This window comes from Lacerta agilis, chromosome 5 (assembly GCF_009819535.1).
Source record: "Lacerta agilis isolate rLacAgi1 chromosome 5, rLacAgi1.pri, whole genome shotgun sequence".
Classification (NCBI taxonomy): domain Eukaryota; kingdom Metazoa; phylum Chordata; class Lepidosauria; order Squamata; family Lacertidae; genus Lacerta; species Lacerta agilis.
In genome coordinates this window covers 15,356,988-15,375,701 of record NC_046316.1, presented here as the reverse complement: position 1 = coordinate 15,375,701, position 18,714 = coordinate 15,356,988, and the positions used below count along the sequence as shown (strand labels likewise).

Sequence of the window (18,714 nt, the reverse complement as noted above, 5' to 3'; positions counted from 1 at the left end):
AAGAAGTGTGCATGCACACGAAAGCTCATACCAAGAACAAACTTAGTTGGTCTCTAAGGTGCTACTGGAAGGAATTTTTTATTTTATTTTGTTTTGATTAGGTATGCAAGTCACTGAGTTCTGCTGAGAAAATGAGAGCGGCTGGGAAAACATCGGTGTATTGGGACTTCAACCGCATTAGCGAACGGAAAGAGTAAAGGCGGGGGGGGGGGCGACAGAAGAGAGTGACACCCGATGCGTCACGCCATTCAGCAAGTGCCAGGATCGCGCAGGGGTTTTCTAGTTGGTCCGCATCCAATCAACCGCGGGAGCTCTTCGCCTTCTCTCTCTGTGACGTGAGAAGGACTTGTTGACGCGGCAGGTCACGTGCGCCGCCTGGGCTTTGGCTCCCCCCGCTGCTGCTACGCCGCTACCTTTAAAGCGCGTCGCTCTCTCGCTCGCCTCCGTCTGTCCCAGGCAGCCTCCGAGAAGCGCGCAGGGTGGTTTGGGAGAAGGCGAGGGGGAGCCTGGAGAGAGCCCCGAGACGAGGCAGCAGCTTGGCCCGGGAGGAGCCGTCCGCGCTCGGCCTCCAGCCGTGAGGGAAGCCCCTTCTTCTTCTTGGGGAGCCGAAGCCGCCGCCTCAGATGAGGAGAGAGGAAGAGGCTGGACTTGCCTGAGGGAGACGCCGAGCGGGCGTGACTGGCGAGGGGTCGCTCTCTGCCTTGGCGCTCATATCGTGAGGCGACCAAGGGACGAATCCAGCAGCAGCGCTAGTTGCTCGGCCGGGACACGCGGGACCTGTTGGCGCTTCTGCCTGCCTGCCTGCCCGCCCGCCTTCTCCCATTCGTGGCGGGCGTCGTGAGGTGCCGGAGCGAACGGTGGCTGCTGGCTTGATTTCGGGGTTGGGGGGAAGGGGCAGCCTCTGGTTTGGCGCCGCCGCCTTGATTTCCCGCCGGAATCTTGGAACTTGGAAGGAAAGGCGCGGCGGCGGCGAGGGCGCCGAAGAGCCGCGCTATGGCTGGGCCCTGGGTATGGGCTCGCCCGAGGGTGCTAGCGGAGGCAGCAGAAGCGGGAGCTCCCCGGAGCCCCGGCCTGCCCGTTCTTAGCCATGGCAAACGGCGGCGGAGGCGGCTGCAGTACATACTACTCGCGAGGAGGAGGAGGCGGCAGCAGCAGCAAGATGATCAGCGCCAGCAGCAACCTGAACGCGGACTCCAGTAGCTACTACTCGGGAGGAGGCGGCGGCGGCGGCATTAAGATGAACAGCCCCATCAGCACCAGCAGCAACCTGAACGCGGACTCCTCCTCAGCGATCAACGCGGCCATCATCCCCACGACCATGGAGGTCCCCTGCGACCGCGGGCAGCGCATGTGGTGGGCCTTCCTGGCCTCGTCCATGGTCACCTTTTTCGGGGGACTCTTTCTTACCCTGCTCTGGAGGACCCTCAAGTACCTGTGGACCGTCTGCTGCCACTGTGGGGGCAAGGAGAAGGTAACCGTTTCTCTTCTTTCCCGGGTTCTCCCGCTTGAGGGTCGCTTCACACGTTGCCTAGTGCGTTGCCTCGAGCGAAACGCGCGCACACGTGTGTCTTGCAGCTGTCTTCTTCAGGGAGCTGCGAATGGCCGTGGGGTGGGGTGGGGTGAGGCAAGGGTTTGACACCTGCAAAATGTGGTCATGAGTGAGCTGAGATTCAAAGGTTGAGACTTCTTTTGGAAGAAACGTTTGAAGTGGACAGGGAATCGTCAGAACAGTGGTGGTGGTTCCTCTTTACCTTGTTGAGTGATGGCTTCAGCTACTCCTCCCCACCTCACACAAACAGGCTGAGAAGGAAACACACCTTGGCAATAATAAACTTGCCAATTTGATCTATTATTGCTGCCAGGTTTCTCTTGCACTCGGATGGGTTTGCCTTTCTAACGGCAAGTACTGTCGAATTTGCTATGTCTAAATCACATTTTGTTTGGTTCAGCCATAGGTGGTAACAAACCAATGGAAAAACCAGCTAACAAAATAGATAAGGTGGCCCTAAAAGTGCAAATGGTAACTCAATATATATATACAGTACAGTAATCCAATTCAAGAGTTTTACTGCCCCTTCTAATGACAGTGAATGCATTTTGGTGAGGAAAAGGGGAATTCTGGATTTGCCATTTGCAATACTTGCTAGAAGTCATAGCAGACTGAAAATACATATAAACAGAATACAAAGAAGACATTTAAATGGGTGAATATTCCTAAAACAATCGTACACTGCCCACCCTTTCTCATTCACTCCTGTTTCTTCCCATTTAATCAAAATCTTGCTCCACGTAGGGTCAGAATTCAAACTGAGCTACTCTGTATGGCTCTTTACCGTTGCTTGGTCCCTTCTCCTGCCGACCTAGCAGTTCGAAAGCACATCAAAATGCAAGTAGATAAATAGGTACCGCTCTGCTTGGAAGGCACATGACCTGGAAGCTGTATGCCGGCTCCCTCAGCCAGTAAAGCGAGATGAGCGCTGCAAACCCAGATTCGTCGGCAACTGGACCTAATGGTCGGGGTCCCTTTACCTTTACCCAGATGGTAGAATATGCTTAAAATGCCATTGTGTTTTGAAGGCTAGGAAACAGAATATAATGAGGATCTCTTCACATTCAGCTATCAGCTCTCCTTGCTTCCCCCAAGATATGGCATAACCTGGCTCTGCAAATGTGGAGTCCTTTATTAATTTTATTTTGAAAGTGGTAATGAAGTAGGGATGTGAGTGTATCTCTGTGTGATGACAGAAAAAACACTGCTATGCCAAGAATTATGTGTCCCTTGGTTGAGTAATTGTTGACATTTACAAAATACAGAGCCTGAGGATCTTAATCTCAGGGTAGTGGGTTCAAGCCCCACATTAGGTGAAAGATTCCTGCATTGCAGGGGGTTGGGCTAGATGACTCTAGTGGTCCCTTCCATCTCGACAGTTCTATGATTCATGTAGTCTGAGGCTGTGCAATCAGTGCTGTTTTTTGGTAAGAAAAATGGTTGCCATGGTTAGCAGAAAAGGGGGTGTCAGTCCTCTGTACTGGTTTGTATTTTCATAAAAGAGCCCTGGGTGCAATAGAGGCATTGCATTAGTAGTGGACAGCATGGGTGGTGGTGGAGATGCATACCTGACTCCTCTAACAGGTGCATAGCTGCTATTTACCTGCAGTGGGGTGGCTTTGAGGCAGTGGTGATGTCGGTACAGTGCAAATGCACTGGCCATGTCAATCCAGTACTCATGTTTGTGCATTTGCTCTCTGCCATCCTCACCGCACCCTTGCCCCCTGCCCTGAGGATTGTGCATTGCAGTGCCCCTCTTGAATTTGGTGTGATGAGGCAACATAAGAACGTGCCTTTTCTGTGGTGGCTCCGTCCTTGGAACGCTCTTCCCAGGGAGGCTCACCAGGCGCCATCATTACATATCTTTAGGCACCAGGCAAAAACAGTTGTCTTTACCCAGACCTTTGGCCATTAAATAACATAGGGCCTGTAGAAGGTAAGGGGGGCAGTTATTATGATTATTTTATCATTAAGTTGCCTATTACTATGCTTTGTATAATTTTATGCTCTGTAAAATGTTTTTAATGTTCTACATCACCCTGGGATGTTTTGATAAAGGGTAATATATGGTAGTAGTAGTAGTAATAATAATAAAAGTATCAAGGACTGGTTTCTTTACTGACCTATCAAATTTTATGCTACTGCAGCCTTGTGAATTGTAGAAGACCACCTGTATTGCTATCCAGATACAAAGTAGAACGGAGAGTCTCTCCAATATGAATGTTGGAAGCTGGCCAGAAAGCTCATAACTAGACATTTTGGGGCACTTTGGGGAGATCCCTTGTCAGTCAATATGAAGCAGCAAAAACCTACGTTGGATACGTTTACTGTCTTTCAGAGTGTGATTTGATCTCAAAAGTAAGTCTCACGGAAGGCTGGGTAGGGATTGCAGCTTAAATTAATTGATAGAACCTGAATTAGTTTCAAGTACTAGGTGTCAAAAACGCATGCTCAAGTGTCGTAGGGTGACCGATCACTGGCTGGGCACCCATTTTCCCCTCCTGTTCCTCCCTTCCTTTACCAGAGGCAAATTCATTGTTTCCAACAGTGCACTGATGTTGATCTGTCTCCAAAGTTTCCCACCCCCTGTTCATATTTTCTTGCTGCTGAAGTTAAGGAAGAAAGGAATCCAAGCACAGAAGAAGGGCTAAGGCAGGTTTATTTAAACAAGAGAGATAATCACAGTGACCCTGAGGGTCTTCTCATCCTCCAATTCAGGAATCTTATCTAGATCATACATGACAGATGACCATCTAACCTCTGCTTAAAAACCTCCAAGAAAGAAGCATCCACTACCTCTTGTGAGAGTCTGTTCCAGTGTTGAACAGATATTACTGTCAGAAAGTTTGTCCTGATGTTTAGTTGGAATCTCAGTTCTTGTAACTTGAAACCATTGGTTTGGGTCCTGGTCTCTGGAGCAGGGGGACGCGGGTGGTGCTGTGGTGTAAACCACTGAGCCTAGGGTTTGCCGATCAGAAGGTCAGCGGTTTGAATCCCCACGACAGGGTGAGCTCCCGTTACTCGGTCCCAGCTCCTGCCAACCTAGCAGTTTGAAAGCACGTCAAAGTGCAAGTAGATAAATAGGTACTGCTCAGGCGGGAAGGTAAACTGCGTTTTCGTGCGCTGCTCTGGTTCACCAGAAGCGGCTTAGTCATGCTGGCCACATGACCCGGAAGTTGTACGCCAGCTCCCTCGGCCAATAAAGCAAGATGAGTGCCACAACCCCAGAGTCATCCACGACTGGACCTAATGGTCAGGGGTCCCTTTACCTTTACCTCTGGAGCAGGAGAAAACAAGCTTGCTCCATCCTCCGTATGACAGCCCTTTAAACAGGTTATTGTTGTCATTATTATTATCATTGTGTGTGGGGGGGTGTATACACACACACACATAAGAGATAGTCTGTAGGAAAGGAAACAGTATTTCATATATTGGGGACCTAAGTTGGATATGAAAGGATGATGGACTTTTATGAAAATGAGCTCAGTCAATGAAGGGTTAATTTTATTCAGGCCCAGGACAAGCTCATAGTATCATAGAGTTGGAAGTGACCCTGAGGTCATCTAGTCCAACTCCTTGCAATGCAGGAATCTTTTGCTCCATGTGGGGCTTGAACCCACGACCCTGAGATTAAGAGGCTTATGCTATATTGACTGAGCTGGCCGTTACTTGCAACCTCTGCTCTCCTGCATTTGGACACTTTTTTGCGGGGGTAGTATATGAAGAGACTCCCCTAGGCCAGGCATAGGCAAACTCGGCCCTCCAGATGTTTTGGGACTAATTCCCATCATCCCTGACCACTGGTTCTGTTAGCTAGGGATGATTGGAGTTGTAGTCCAAAAACATCTGGAGGGCCGAGTTTACCTATGCCTGCCCTAGCCTGTAATTGTTGAAGCTCAAATGTTTATAAAAGATAGCAGCAAGCACTGGCCCCTTGCTAATGGAGCCTTCAATGACTATTCTACATGGTCACTGTTGGAACCAGCAGCCATTTGGCTCCTCCCCTTTCCAGAGCATTTAATAATAATAATAATAATAGTAATAATAATAATAATAAATTAATTTATTATTTGTACCGCACCCATAATAGATGAAAGAGGTTGGTACCTGCTCTCCGGTTCCTGACCCATTCTTTTCTCCCCCTTTTTTGGTATTATGTCATTTAGGAGCAGCTTGTATGGTGTGCAAATGATCTGTCACATATTAATTTAATTTAATTTACTGTTCTGTCCTATGGACTCAAGACAACTTGCAGCAGTCCCTCCCCCCGAAATAAATTTGTAATAGTTGTGTCCCAAACAGGCTTCTGATCTAAGGAAATCAAATGGTTTGGGGATTGAAAGCGGGCCAGATAAATAAAAATCACATAAACATAAAATCTTATTTTTAAAAAACAACAACCAAGAGCTGCAAAACCAACTAGTCCAGAACCAAAACAAAGGGCAAGTCCTTTTTGTAGGCATTGCAACCACCTGTTGGTGGGGTCCGCGTACCTTTAATATAGTGTTGAGACAAGTACTTAGTAACTGTAGGTGCTGTTATAGAATTAATAATACTGCAGTCTGAAATGGCTATATCAGTGTTTTTCAAACTTTTTTTTGAGAGGGGGTTATATATGAAGAGACTCCCCCAGGGTGTAGTGGGTAGGGAAGGATTTGTATCAGCAAGCCATGAAACTAACTCTTAGCCTAACAATCCTCCAGGGTTGCTGGGAGGAAAGTATTGGATAACCCCATGTATCCTTTGAGTTTCCTTTGAGAGAGGATGAGTAAATATGAAATAGACAGGTGTAGACCTTATTTTTTATTATTATTATTTGCCTCTTTACAGCTTAGTGGCATGCCTCATCTCCCCATACATCATGCTTCCTTTGTACTGTTTCAAAAGAGGGTGGATTCCAGTGCTGTCCACATCCAAGCAGGGAAGACTTCTGCTTGTGCAACATGGCTTTTCCTTTCTCTTCTCTCCCACTTGCAGGCCCCTATGCTCCTGCAGAATCTGCTCCAGAGGATTAGGAGATTCTCTGGAGCAGATCTCTCTCTGGAGCAGATCTGAGGAGGGTTGCAGGAGAGGAAGGGGAGACCTGCTTGCCTGACATTGGATTTCACCCATAGTTTTCAGTGGATAGTTGCCACCTGCATGCATCTACTTCCTTGCACCTTAACAGTGTGGTGTAGTGGTTAAGAGAGGTGAACTTGTAATCTGGTGAATGGGGTTCTCTTCCCCGCTCCTCCACATGCAGTTGCTGGATGACCTTGGGCTAGTCCAGGCATAGGCAAACTCGGCCCTCCAGATGTTTTGGGACTACTATTCCCATCATTCCTGATCACTGCTCCTGTTAGCTAGGGATGATGGGAGTTGTAGTCCAAAAACATCTGGAGGGCCGAGTTTGCGTATGCCTGGGCTGGTCACACTTCTCTGAAGTCTCTTAACCTCACCTCACAGAGTGTTTGTTTTGGACAGGCATAGGCAACCTTCGGCTCTCCAGATGTTTTGGCCTACAACTCCCATGATCCCTAGCTAACAAGACCAGTGGTCAGGGATGGTGGGAATTGTAGTCCAAAACATCTGGAGAGCCGAAGGTTGCCTATGCCTGCTTTTGGAGGAGGAACGGAAAGGAAATTGTTGGCTGCTTTGAGACTCCTTAAGGGGAATGAAAGGTGGGATATCAAGTCCAAACTCCTCCTCTTCCTCTTTTCGTCCCATGTCTCCTTTTCCATACCAAGCTCAATATTTTGCAGCTTGCATTGAGAATCTCACAGCCTAATTCAGGGATCAGACCCCGTGAACAGCCTAGGACTGGGCTGAAGTACACGTTGCAAGGGAAACAAGATACCAAGCAGGGTGTGTGTGGATATATTTGAATTCTCTTCTGCAAATGCCCACTGGCCATTTTAGCTCAGACAAGAAAGAAAGGGGAGGCTTCTCACTGCCGGATTTCAAACTATACTACAAAGCGGCTTGCATGGAATGGTTAGGAGAATGGTTCAAACTCAGCAATACAGACATTCTTGACATTGAAGGAGTAGAAAACAGGTTTGGGTGGCATGCATACCTATGGTATGGTAAAGTAGAAGCGCATAAAGGTTTTTTAAACCACGCTGTTAGAAAACCATTATACCAGGTATGGAATAGGTACAAAGATTGGTTGGAAAAGAAAACCCCAGGTTGGCTGTCACCTCAAGAAGCATTTAGTGTCAAGAAACGAAATATGGAAGGTCAGTGGTTAACTTATAGGGGACTATTGTCGGAAGAAAATAACATTATGAGAATCAAGCCATATGAAGAAGTAAAAGACAAAGTAACAAGTTGGATACAATACCACCAACTGAATAGCATATTTACAAAAGACAAAAAATTAACAGGCTTTGCACAAAAAAATCAATAATAGAAGAAACACTTTTACAAAGTATCACCAAAACATTGTCTAAAATATACGATTTTTTGCTCGAATGGAACACTAAAGACGAGGAGATTAAGAGTGTTATGATTAAATAGGCAATTGATATCGGCCATAATATTGAGTATGAAAAATGGTGGAATTTGTGGAATAATGGTATGAAATTCACCGCATGCACAGCACTGAAGGAGAATCTATACAAAATGATGTATAGGTGGCACCTCACTCCCACCAAATTAGCTAAAATGTATAAAATAGGAAACAAAAATTGCTGGAAGTGTGGGAAGAAAGAAGGCAGTGTCTTTCATCAGTGGTGGGCATGCGATATGGTTAAAGCCTATTGGGAAAAAATTTATAACGAACTAAAGAAAATCTTTAGATATACCTTCAGGAAAACACCAGAGGCCTTTCTTTTAGGAATGCTGAGTGACGATATAACAAAAAATGACAGAAAATTCTTTACGTATGCAACGACTGGGGCAAGACTGTTGTTGGCACAGGTTTGGAAATCTCAACAGATCCCAACGGTTGAGCAATGGCAACAAAAGATTATGGAATACATGGAAATTGCCAAATTGACATAAAAATCAGGCAACAGGGTGACGAAACTTTTCGAAAAGAATGGGGAAATTATATGACATATATAGACAAGATGTGTATAGTAGATTAATATGGAAATAAACCTCATAACGGGAAGGAAAATAGAAAATGGAAATAGAACGGAAAGGTAATTAGTAGATGTTTGGAAAGGGAAACAAATTATGTATATTTTGAGAACATTAGATGTATAAGTTTGAGAGATTAGTTATTAAATTATGAAAATTGGACAAGAATGTGAAATTTAAAGTTTGATTTAAAGAAGACAGAACATGGAAGATTGGAAGTTGATATTAGATACAGAATATAAGTTATTTTATATAATTACTAGATGTAATTATATGTAATTATATGTGTATATTAAAATCAATAAAAATCATTGTTGGAAAAAAGAAGATAATTTCAATAAAAGTGCTAATTGCTGCAGTGCAGCAATTTAATGGAGAGGCACTTGAAGTGCATGATAATATGAAATGTAATAGTGATGCAATGTTAAGTTTTAAAAATTATGCTACCTGATGACTGCCCTTCAATCGTAATGAAAAAGCACCAGGCAGTTAACCTGAAAGGCACAGGCAATTGAGGGATCCCAATTAGGTTATATTGCATTGGAGTAAATGTGTGTGTATTTTAAAGGTGCACTTATTGTTAACTTGGAGACTTTACCCAAGGTTTAAAAGTACCCTGCTTTTCTCTACCCCTTCTTGTCTGTTTCCACATTCAGCATTAAAAAAGAACAAGGACAGCATAGCTTTCTTCTTCAATACAACCAGTTCCACAACATCAACAGCAAAAAGACCCCAAAAAACCCTCCGCCTAGTGACTTAACACAAATTCAGCCAATCAAAGTGTAACATTATTATTTTTTAATGAAACTATAGATTGCTGTTTCCTCACCTCTAATATTAGAAAGCATAAATATATTTTAATCCTGCCACACTGAATAAGCTGCCAGTTATCAAAAAGTGATCCCTATAAAAATTAGACACCTGCAGTAGTTGGCTGCCTGTGTGGTGAGGAAATTGGTTTGCCATCATCTGTCCCAATCTGGGGAAGCAGAAAAGGCACATTTCACATACAGTTATGATTAGCTCCTCATTGGCTGCATCCCAACGGTGGCATTTTGCTGCTCAATAATTAATCACATCCCTTGATTTCTAAATTAAATGGCTCGCATTCCACAAAGGAAAATTAATAAATGTTTCCCAAAGATGGAAGAAAGATGAGGGGTGTGCCTGTGTGTTTTTCTCCCAATAGTTTGCCAGAGGTTTCCCTTGAATGTGTTCTTGCTTCAGAGTTTCCCAACCTCGCAGCCAGTGACAGATTGTGCTGTGAGTAGAATTGAAAGCTAGCTGTTAAAACTCAAATGTTTTTAAAAGACAACAGCAAGCCCCTTGCTAACGGAACCTTCAGTGACTGTTGGAACCAACAGCCATTTGGCTCCTCCCCTTTCCTGAGCGTTCTTCAACGACTATTTCACTTGTCATCCCATAACAGTTGAAAGAGGTTGTGGTACCTGCTTTCCTGTTCCTGACCCATTCCACCCCCCCTTTTTTGGTATTATTTCATTTAGGAGCAGCTGGCATGGTATGCAAATGACCTGTCACATATTAATTTAATTTACTGCTCTGTCCTATGGACTCAATACAACTCGCAACAGTTCTCCCCCCCCCCACTCCCATAAATTTGTAATTGTTCTGTCCAAAACAGGCTTGCGATCTAAGGAAATCCAAAGGTTAGGGAATGAAAGAGGTCAGATAAATAAAAATCACATAAACATAAAATCTTTTTTTTTTTAAAAAAAAGACAAAAACCAAGAGCTGCAAAACCAACTAGTCCAGAACCAATCCAAAGGACAAGTCCTTTTTTTAGGCAACCACCTGTTGGTGGGGTCTGTGTACCTCTAATATAGCGTTAAGACCAGTGGTTAGTAACTGTAGGTGCTGTTATAGAATTAATAATACTATGGGTGGGCTGGTTGCCTGGATGTGGCAGTCTAAAATGGCTAGATCAGTGTTTCTCAAACTTTGATCCCCACAGGTCCTGCCAGCTAGGGATGATGGGAGTTGTAGTCCAACAACAGTTGGAGACCCAAATTTGAGGAAACGCTGTGCTAGGTATTAGGAGGACAAAGACTCATGTCTGAGTAGGGCTGGGATGCCCATTGAGTAAAAGAACCATGTCCCTTGTGAACCAGTTTTAATCGTGCTGTGTTCACATGATGTGTTGCTTTCAGAAGGTGGTAGGCACTGCCAGATTACGCAGGCATTGCAGTAATCCATCCTTGAAATCACCAATCCTACTGAAGCTATCTTCTGTGTAGCTGCTCCTTCAAGTGGAGTGTAACCATATACAGGGCAAGCAATTGACCAGCTTTTCAGATGCAGGAAACTGCCACCCACATTACCCCTGTCTTGCCATAATTCAAGTTCAGCTTATTTTCCGTCATCCATCCCACCACTGCCTCTAGGCTTTGGCCCAGGTTTTGCACAGCCTCTCCTGATTCAGATGTTATAAAGAAATAAAGCTGTGTGTCATCAGCATACAGATGGCACCTTGCCGCAAAACTCATAATCACCATTCCCAGTGGCTCTTTGTAATTGGGGATAAAGGAGATGGTGCTTTGATTGAAAATAGAAATGCACGTTCCTTGACACCCCCCACCCCAGTCTAGCCTCCTGCTGTTTTGAGTAACCAGGTAAGCTAGGTCAAGGTCACTCTAGAAATAATAAATGGGTTTGTGTTGTTTAGTCACTGTATTTCAGAGAACAATCTGAAATTAACTACTAGAGAGAGAGAATATCCCAGTTCCTTTTGTCTAGGACTGCAATCTAAGCTTTGTTGTGTTAATTTGCTGGATTCCAGGAATGAAGGATCAGCTGTGAATGAACTCAGGGTGAAGTTTTCTACTGAAAATGGGTCTTTGTCACAGTTTGGAGTGGGGTGGCACCAAAGCTACTGCAACGTGTTCAGGGAGAGGTAAATTGGTGCATTTCTTTGATGAAGATTCACAACAGGAACTTGATCCACGGTGTGTGCATGGTCTCCATCCACCTGCACAACCTGCAGAACAGACCTCCACTCAGTTAAGTAGAAAAGCTGGTTCAGAAACCAGACCTTCAGGTGAGCTGCCCTCCTTTTTATATTTTAAGTGCTGCTTGTTTTACATGCCCATCTCCCATGCCTCTTTTTTTAAAAAACAAACCCAAAACCTTTTAAAAACTGAGATTAGGGGCTGCATATTCCTCCGTGATGTCACAGTCATTTTTTTCCTTCCAAAAACTTGTTTTCATTACATACTCTAGAATGGGTGGGGGCCTTGGATCTGCTCAACAATTTGGATCCCTCAGACCCTAGCCTTCCAAGGGCCAGCTTTGACAAGAAGGCAGGGCCAACACTTGTCAATCACTGTCACGGTCACTCTCTCAGACCTGAGCAGCACCCCCGGACGTTTAACGGTCTATTGGTAACTGCCCCAACGACATATGGCATATCCGCTGCCACCAGCCAGTATTCACTCTGGCAATGAATAACTCACTTCAGAGTCGGATTGTGGTAAAAATAAAACTTAAGTTTCTTTATTGTTTGTACAAAGCGTAATGGTTGCAAATGACTTGGTAAAACGTTTAATATAACTGTATGGCTATTCAGTTAAGTATATTTCAACCCTCTACCTAGTATTCCAGTAACTATCCCTAATGCCTCCTGTTAAATTCAACCTGCTCTAGCTCTGCTCTTTAGCTCTATCTCCCTCTCTCTATCCCTCTCTGACTCCACTGCCCCACTTCCAACCTCTAACTGCCTTTTTCTATCCTCTCTAACTGTCATCCTTCCACATTCTAATTGCCTGGAGAGCTCCCATTGGTCAATCTCCTCCCTGCCAAGTTAACCCTTGGAGAACCTTTAGGGGTGAACGCCACAATCACACAATTTGGTAAAGATGTCAGGTGATTGACACCTGTCAGAGTTCAACGGGTTGCAACAGTTGGCCAGCTCATAGGTAATTATATTGATCTTCTTTGAAGGTGTGCTTCCATCATCCATCAACTCACTGGCAGAGAGAGCGAGAGAGAACACCCACTTTCAAAGGAGAGGCTTGCTCCATTAGCCCAAAGTAGCTTGCATTGAAACTGCATGCTAAAATGGGGTGTGTGTGTGTGCTCTTTTAGCATGAAATGTCAATGTAAACTACTTCAAAACATAGCCCATGGGTCTTCCTGACAGTTCCAATCAGCTGATTGCTCCTTTGCAAGCAGAGCTTTCCAACAGCACCAATCAGGATTTAAGCTCCTGATTGTTCCTTTGTAGCCACATTTATACCTGCCCTATACCTGATGTCGAACAAGACTGAACTTTAATTCTTAAGACCCCTATTTGCACGGGGGTTGAGTTCCTGGTCATTGAACACAACGAAAGACTTTGTGGGCCAAATTGGGACTTGTGCTGTGCCTATGGGCCAGAGATTCCCCAGCCCTACTATAGAACCAGGGTTTTTCTCAGAGCTTCAGCAAAGAAGAGGTGTACCCTTGTATTGAATATGGTAAGGGGTATGATGACATAATCATACACAGGTATAACACAGGTGACCCAGGTAGCACTGCACACGATTATCCTTAGTTGAATTCTTAGTTTCCTAATTTAGGAAGGCTTGCTAAGAGATGCACATACAGAACTAATAAATAAGAATGCGGAAGTTTGATTCATATGGTTTGGTCAGAAGTACTTTTCCTCAGTATCAGCCTAAACAAAATGCTGCGTGCTTCCTTTCTGAATTAGGAAAATTATATTCAGCTGCCTTGTTAGTTTTGCCCTGTACTTATCCTGAAAAAAGGGAAATGTTATTTTACACCAACCACTGTGAGTAAATCTAAGTAGTTCACCTCTAATTCCGTGCAAGACCAGAGGCAAAGGTTGCTGTTACATTTCAGAGTGAAATTGTGCTTTTATTCTTTTTTTATATTTTTATTTATCCTTTTCGTATTCGAACAAGACTGAACTTTAATTCTTAAGGCCCCAATTTGCACATGGGTTAAGTTCCAGATCATTGCACGCATCGGCAAAGTGCACATAAGCCCACCTTGTTACGCCGCGTCCCATTCCTCTCCTCTTCCTCCCTCTTCCAGGTCCGAAAGTGGCACCTGGGTGTACGGTCACGCATGCTTTGAACATGTGGGAAATGGGAGTTTCCTGTACCTGATAGCCTAAGAACCAAAACAAGAGGCTTTGGACAAACTTGGTAGCAGCTGAGCTATGCCCTGCTGCTTCGTGGTTCACAAAAACCGTTGGCCTGGTTTATTGTGCTGTTTTCTAAGTTTTACTCTCTTGCATCTGCACTTTTTGAGATGCCAATGAGATGTGAAGAGCAATTCATTTACTTTTATGCATATATCTTCCCCCACCGTTGTGCACCTCACCACTGGCCCTTGCATACGTAGTTTTTTTAATTGCATCATTCTTTCCTGCTTGGCAGGGGGTTGGACTGGATGGCCCTTGTGGTCTCTTCCAACTCTATGATTCTATGATTCTATGACATTCTGATAGACATGGCAGGAACAAGGACTCTTGTTTTGCATGTAGGAGCCAAGGTCACACAGGGAGATACCTTTATTTAGAAGCAAGAACCCCTGCAACTCTTTCTCTGATGCCCACCAGACCATGTGGCCTTGTACTTCCCTTGTTAGCCATGTGTTGTAACTGCAGGCATCTCTCAATAGGGATACACCGCAAATGCACATGAACTGTAATCACATTGGCACAGATTACAGTCACAGAAGCTCAGGTTACAAGTCGGCTACATTTTTCCTGTGGAAGAGGGCCTTACATACAATCCGTCACACACAAATTTGTCTTCCGAAAAATGGTGGTCCTTATTTCATGTGTTCCACCTCAAGCACACCTGGTACAACTCCCAAGGCCCTTGATGAGTTGCACCGGGTGTGCTTGAGACAACACCTGTTGTATTTGTGCCATTGTGAGGAATTCCATTCAGGGGGTTGAATAATAGTGAGACTGGAGAAGCCAGTATAAGTTGCTTTTTCAGCTGAATTTGGAGAAACCACTTGAAGAATTGGTTGTTTTGAGCTATTTCAATTGCTTTGGTTTGATTTGCTCATTGCAAATGGTTGCAAATGTGTAAATTTTGATAATAAACCTGCTTTGCAATGGGAATTGAATAATTTCAATTGCAATTGTAGTTTCAGATTTGCTAGGTTTGTGACGATGGTTGTCTTGAAAATGATGGTTCCGCTGTATATGCCATGAGGGTGAGTGGTACCAAGTGCCCAGTGTAAGATTTCACACTTTTTCCCAATGAGTTGCAATTACTTTTCATGCTGCCAGGATCATATATAGAGTCAGTTCTTTTGACTGTATATTTACGTTGGTATCATCAAAATATTCAGCAACATTAAACCTGGACAACAAACAGTAGTTTCTTCAGTAATACTCTATAAAAATTAAATTCCAGAAATCTTGCACCACCTGACATAAATTATATATACAAAGTTTTTTGCAAAACTCCCCCCAAAATTAGGTGATATAGAAGAAAGCATTTTTGATATGTGCAAAGGATTACAGTACTGTCTGTATAGTACAGGCAACCCCTGATTTGTTTGGGGGTTGCATTTCAGGTCATCGCATGTGATGGAGGAGCCCTTTTCTTGCTGCTTCCAGGGTCACTGCAATTCATGCATGCACAATCATGCATGGTTAGAACATAGTTGTTGCCTGTAATTTTAAGGAGTTTCCTCTAAGGAAACTGGAAACATATGTTAAGGGTCACGGTTCTCAAAGTTTATTCCTTGGGAAGAATTTGTGTGCCAATGTCAACTGGTCAGGACGTTACAAGCACTCCACACATCAGCATTGGTGACCACACGCTTCAGTAGGTAGACTACCTACTTTTTTCACTATGTTGATGAGACACATTGCAGTTAAGATGAGTGAGCCTACTTTGGTTGCTAGAATGGAAACTAGCCTAGAAACTTGACAGCAGTTCTCAATATATTGTGTTTAGATAACTTATTTTAGGGGATAACAAATCAATAAAACCAACTGTTTTTGGAAGCATTGTGGATAGCACCCCAAATGTGTGCACTTGACCACAAGTCTGTCTTCATTGCAGCCATGCATGGCCCTGGCAAATTTATCAGTCTTTTCCTTTGGAATAGCTTGTTCACTTATCCACCTTTTCTGGCAAACGTATTGCTTGGTTTGAAAATGCTCTTGTCTAAACCTTCTTAACTCTGTGCTTATTTGTGTTTGGCAACAGGTACAACGGATAAACCACCATCACCACCCCCTGCAGTTATTGATGTGAGGCAGATGGATGAGAAACCGGAGACTATTTTGTTTCAGCCATGCCAGGAGCAGGATGAGTTGAGGAAGCGTCTTGCACTGTCGTCTCCTGGATCAACCTTTGATGACTGCAGGTAAAAGACTGAACGGTCACATGAGAGCATATTCCCAGGTCTAACACATGTGCACTTGAGCATGGGTCTTTGGCTCTTTTCCACGGCACGGCTGTTTGAGTTGGGTGGGGGGCAGCTAAGGATGCCTAGGATGGCTCCGTCAGAGAGCATGAGACACTTAATCTCAGGGTTGTGGGTTACAGCCCTGTGTTTGGCAAAAGATTCCTGCATTGCAGGGGGGGGGGGTTGAACTAGATGACCCAGTATTTGTGAGCTAGTGATGTTATCTTTGCAAATTACTTACACCACCAGTGGCCAACTCTGTTCCATGTGGGTACAGAGTATGCTTAATGCATCATTTTTGTTTCATATAACCTTCCATTTTCGAACATGTCTCTGAAGCCAAACAGCTTCCGAGGCGCATTTCTCTTTTCTCAATGGTGCTTGCCAACCAGCCCATTGAGCCTCGGTGGTTGAACATTTCGGAAGCCGAATGGGCTTCTGGAATGGATTATGTTTGGCAACCGAGGTTGCACTGTACTTAAAATGTTTGATGTGTATACATGTGAATTTTATGCTAAGGTCATGCTCATCTGAAATCTATCCTGGTGGGCCGCCTAGTCACAAGCCAAACCATGAATATGAAAGGCTGAAGATTCAGTGCATGAAGGCAATGCCCAATCTGCAGTCTCTACAGAACCAACACACCAAAGCACTAAAAAGATGTGAAGAATCTGCTAAGGAGGCTGATTTATATCATTAAGTAAAGGCACACAGGGATGCATTTTGGTTTCCTTTTACCATGACTACATGTCTGTTAAGCTGCCTTAGATCTTAATGTTCAAAGGTCCTTCATAGCTTTTTTCTTATCTCCAGCTTCAGTCAACTTTTAAAATGGCATCATTTTAACATCAGTAGAGAGATAATGTTCAGAGTTTTTGGTTGCAGATTTAGGATTACAGTAGTTTTTAAAAAATCTTTGAAGATGGAGAGCCAGTTTCTGAAAATTATGGTGGGGAGTATAAGTTTAGCTTGGTGTGGAATAAATCGAGTTTAGCAACTGTTGGGTGACCTCCTCAGTCTTCAGCGAATTGATGATACTTGTCCCCTGCTCCCCCCCCCTTTCAGAACCCTGCTTCCACTAGTTCCAAGTTGGAGTCCAGTGCAGTAAATGACACTGCCAAGGAGGATTCTCTTAAGGGCAGTTAGGCATCAACAAAATACACCACACCAAGCAACAGTGCAAAATCTGGTAGTTTCTAATGGTGGATATTGGAGGAGATGACACAACACATACTAATTTCTGTGTTTCATAATGTATAATGGTGGTGACTAAACTATGGTCCTTCAGAGAGTCTTGGAACACAACTGATGTTTGGCATGCTGGCTGGGCTGATGGGGAGCCCAACAACATCTGAAGAGACATAGCTGTATAGAATTAATAAACCCCTCTGAGTCCGGAGGATTTGTTGTATTTGTGGTGGTTCTTTTATGGCTTAACGGGGATGCTTACTCGATAAAGCAAGGTTGCTTTTCCACGTTTTCTAAAATTGCTTTTTAATTGCCATTGGAACATTTTATGTGTGCATTTCTAATATCTGAACAGTACACTGCATAGTCGTCTGCTGAGTGAACAGTCACAGCTGGAGGAGGACATGGACACTTTGAAGCAGAAGAACAACCAGTTGGTACGAGAGCGCGATCACCTCCAGCAGTCATGTGAGGAAATGAAGAGACTTCATGATGAGGATCTGAAGGACATAACAGACCTGCGCAGTCAGCTGCAGCAGGTAGCCTTTGCTCTGTTTTTGCCTTTGAGTATTTTATGAGCAGTCTCTGGAAATAGATGCATGCCTACCAATTGACCCTGATAAACGTGCATTAGCATTGACAGGTTCATAAAAAAAATGTTCTGGAAACAATCCATTCTCCCTTTGTTGAGAATATATTTTAATGGTTTTAGCTTAATTTTGAGCATTGTGCATCTATAATAGGGCTGCAGTGGACATTGTAACTGGTGTGCCACCTTGTGGTAGACTTAAATGGAACTGCAGTTGCATTTTGTCTCATAATAGTTGACAGTAGATCAAAGAAAGGAGGAGCTTCGGGGGGGGGGGTGATTTTGCCATTCATACTTAGAAGGAGACAGTGGGAGAAGATCCATTTTCAGGAGAGGAAAGCCCAGTGAATAGATATTGAATTAAGTGTCAGAAATCAATAGAAGAAAAGGGGAGAGTATAGTATTTTCAAGGAAAATATCAGTAACTGTCAGGCAGGGCAGACCTTTCATCTTGCTTGCTGCTTTGATGCCCTGTGTAGTTTTACATCTTAACATTTACATTACATACATGAGAGGTGTTCTGGGCCTTCTGGTGTCCAAAGGGTGTATAATCAATGATAATATGATAATAAATTGAGTATAAATCCCAGTGATCATGGAAGGCTAAATCTCTTAAGAGCAGCCACTTGTATACATATGGAGAGATTTCTTTTCAGAATGAAATAATTTCCTTCAAGCAGCAAGGTTCATCTGAAGGGGAGGGAATATGCTGCACAAAGTCTGGGTACTGTTACTGTTGTTTGTGTTCCTTCCTGGATGTTAAGGGCCCTTTTCATTCCTGGAATTCCTCTCCTTCCATTCTGTACTGGAGTTTTTTAAGGAGAAAACTGAAATTAAATCTAAAAAGGTTACTCCGTTTGTCCAATAACTTATTCAACTTTTTACATGAGCAGAACCATGTGTTGTGCCATGAAACCAG

At 43.9% G+C, this 18,714-nt stretch overlaps 1 protein-coding gene across 3 annotated transcripts; it reads left to right on the top strand.

Annotated features, from left to right (window-relative positions):
* Positions 1 to 1,087: 1,087 nt before the first annotated feature.
* Positions 1,088 to 17,673, top strand: LOC117046595 (calcium-activated potassium channel subunit alpha-1-like). 3 transcript variants are annotated; one of them, XM_033148700.1, is made up of 2 exons: positions 1,088 to 1,471; positions 17,562 to 17,673. In XM_033148700.1, the coding sequence occupies exons 1-2, from the start codon at positions 1,088 to 1,090 to the stop codon at positions 17,571 to 17,573; spliced, it is 396 nt and encodes a 131-aa protein (XP_033004591.1). In that variant the 3' UTR covers positions 17,574 to 17,673. The 3 variants fall into 3 exon arrangements, with proteins under 3 accessions (XP_033004591.1, XP_033004590.1, XP_033004592.1); XM_033148699.1 differs by lacking the exon at positions 17,562 to 17,673 and adding an exon at positions 15,817 to 16,036; XM_033148701.1 differs by lacking the exon at positions 17,562 to 17,673 and adding an exon at positions 11,412 to 11,439.
* The last annotated feature ends 1,041 nt before the right edge of the window (positions 17,674 to 18,714 follow it).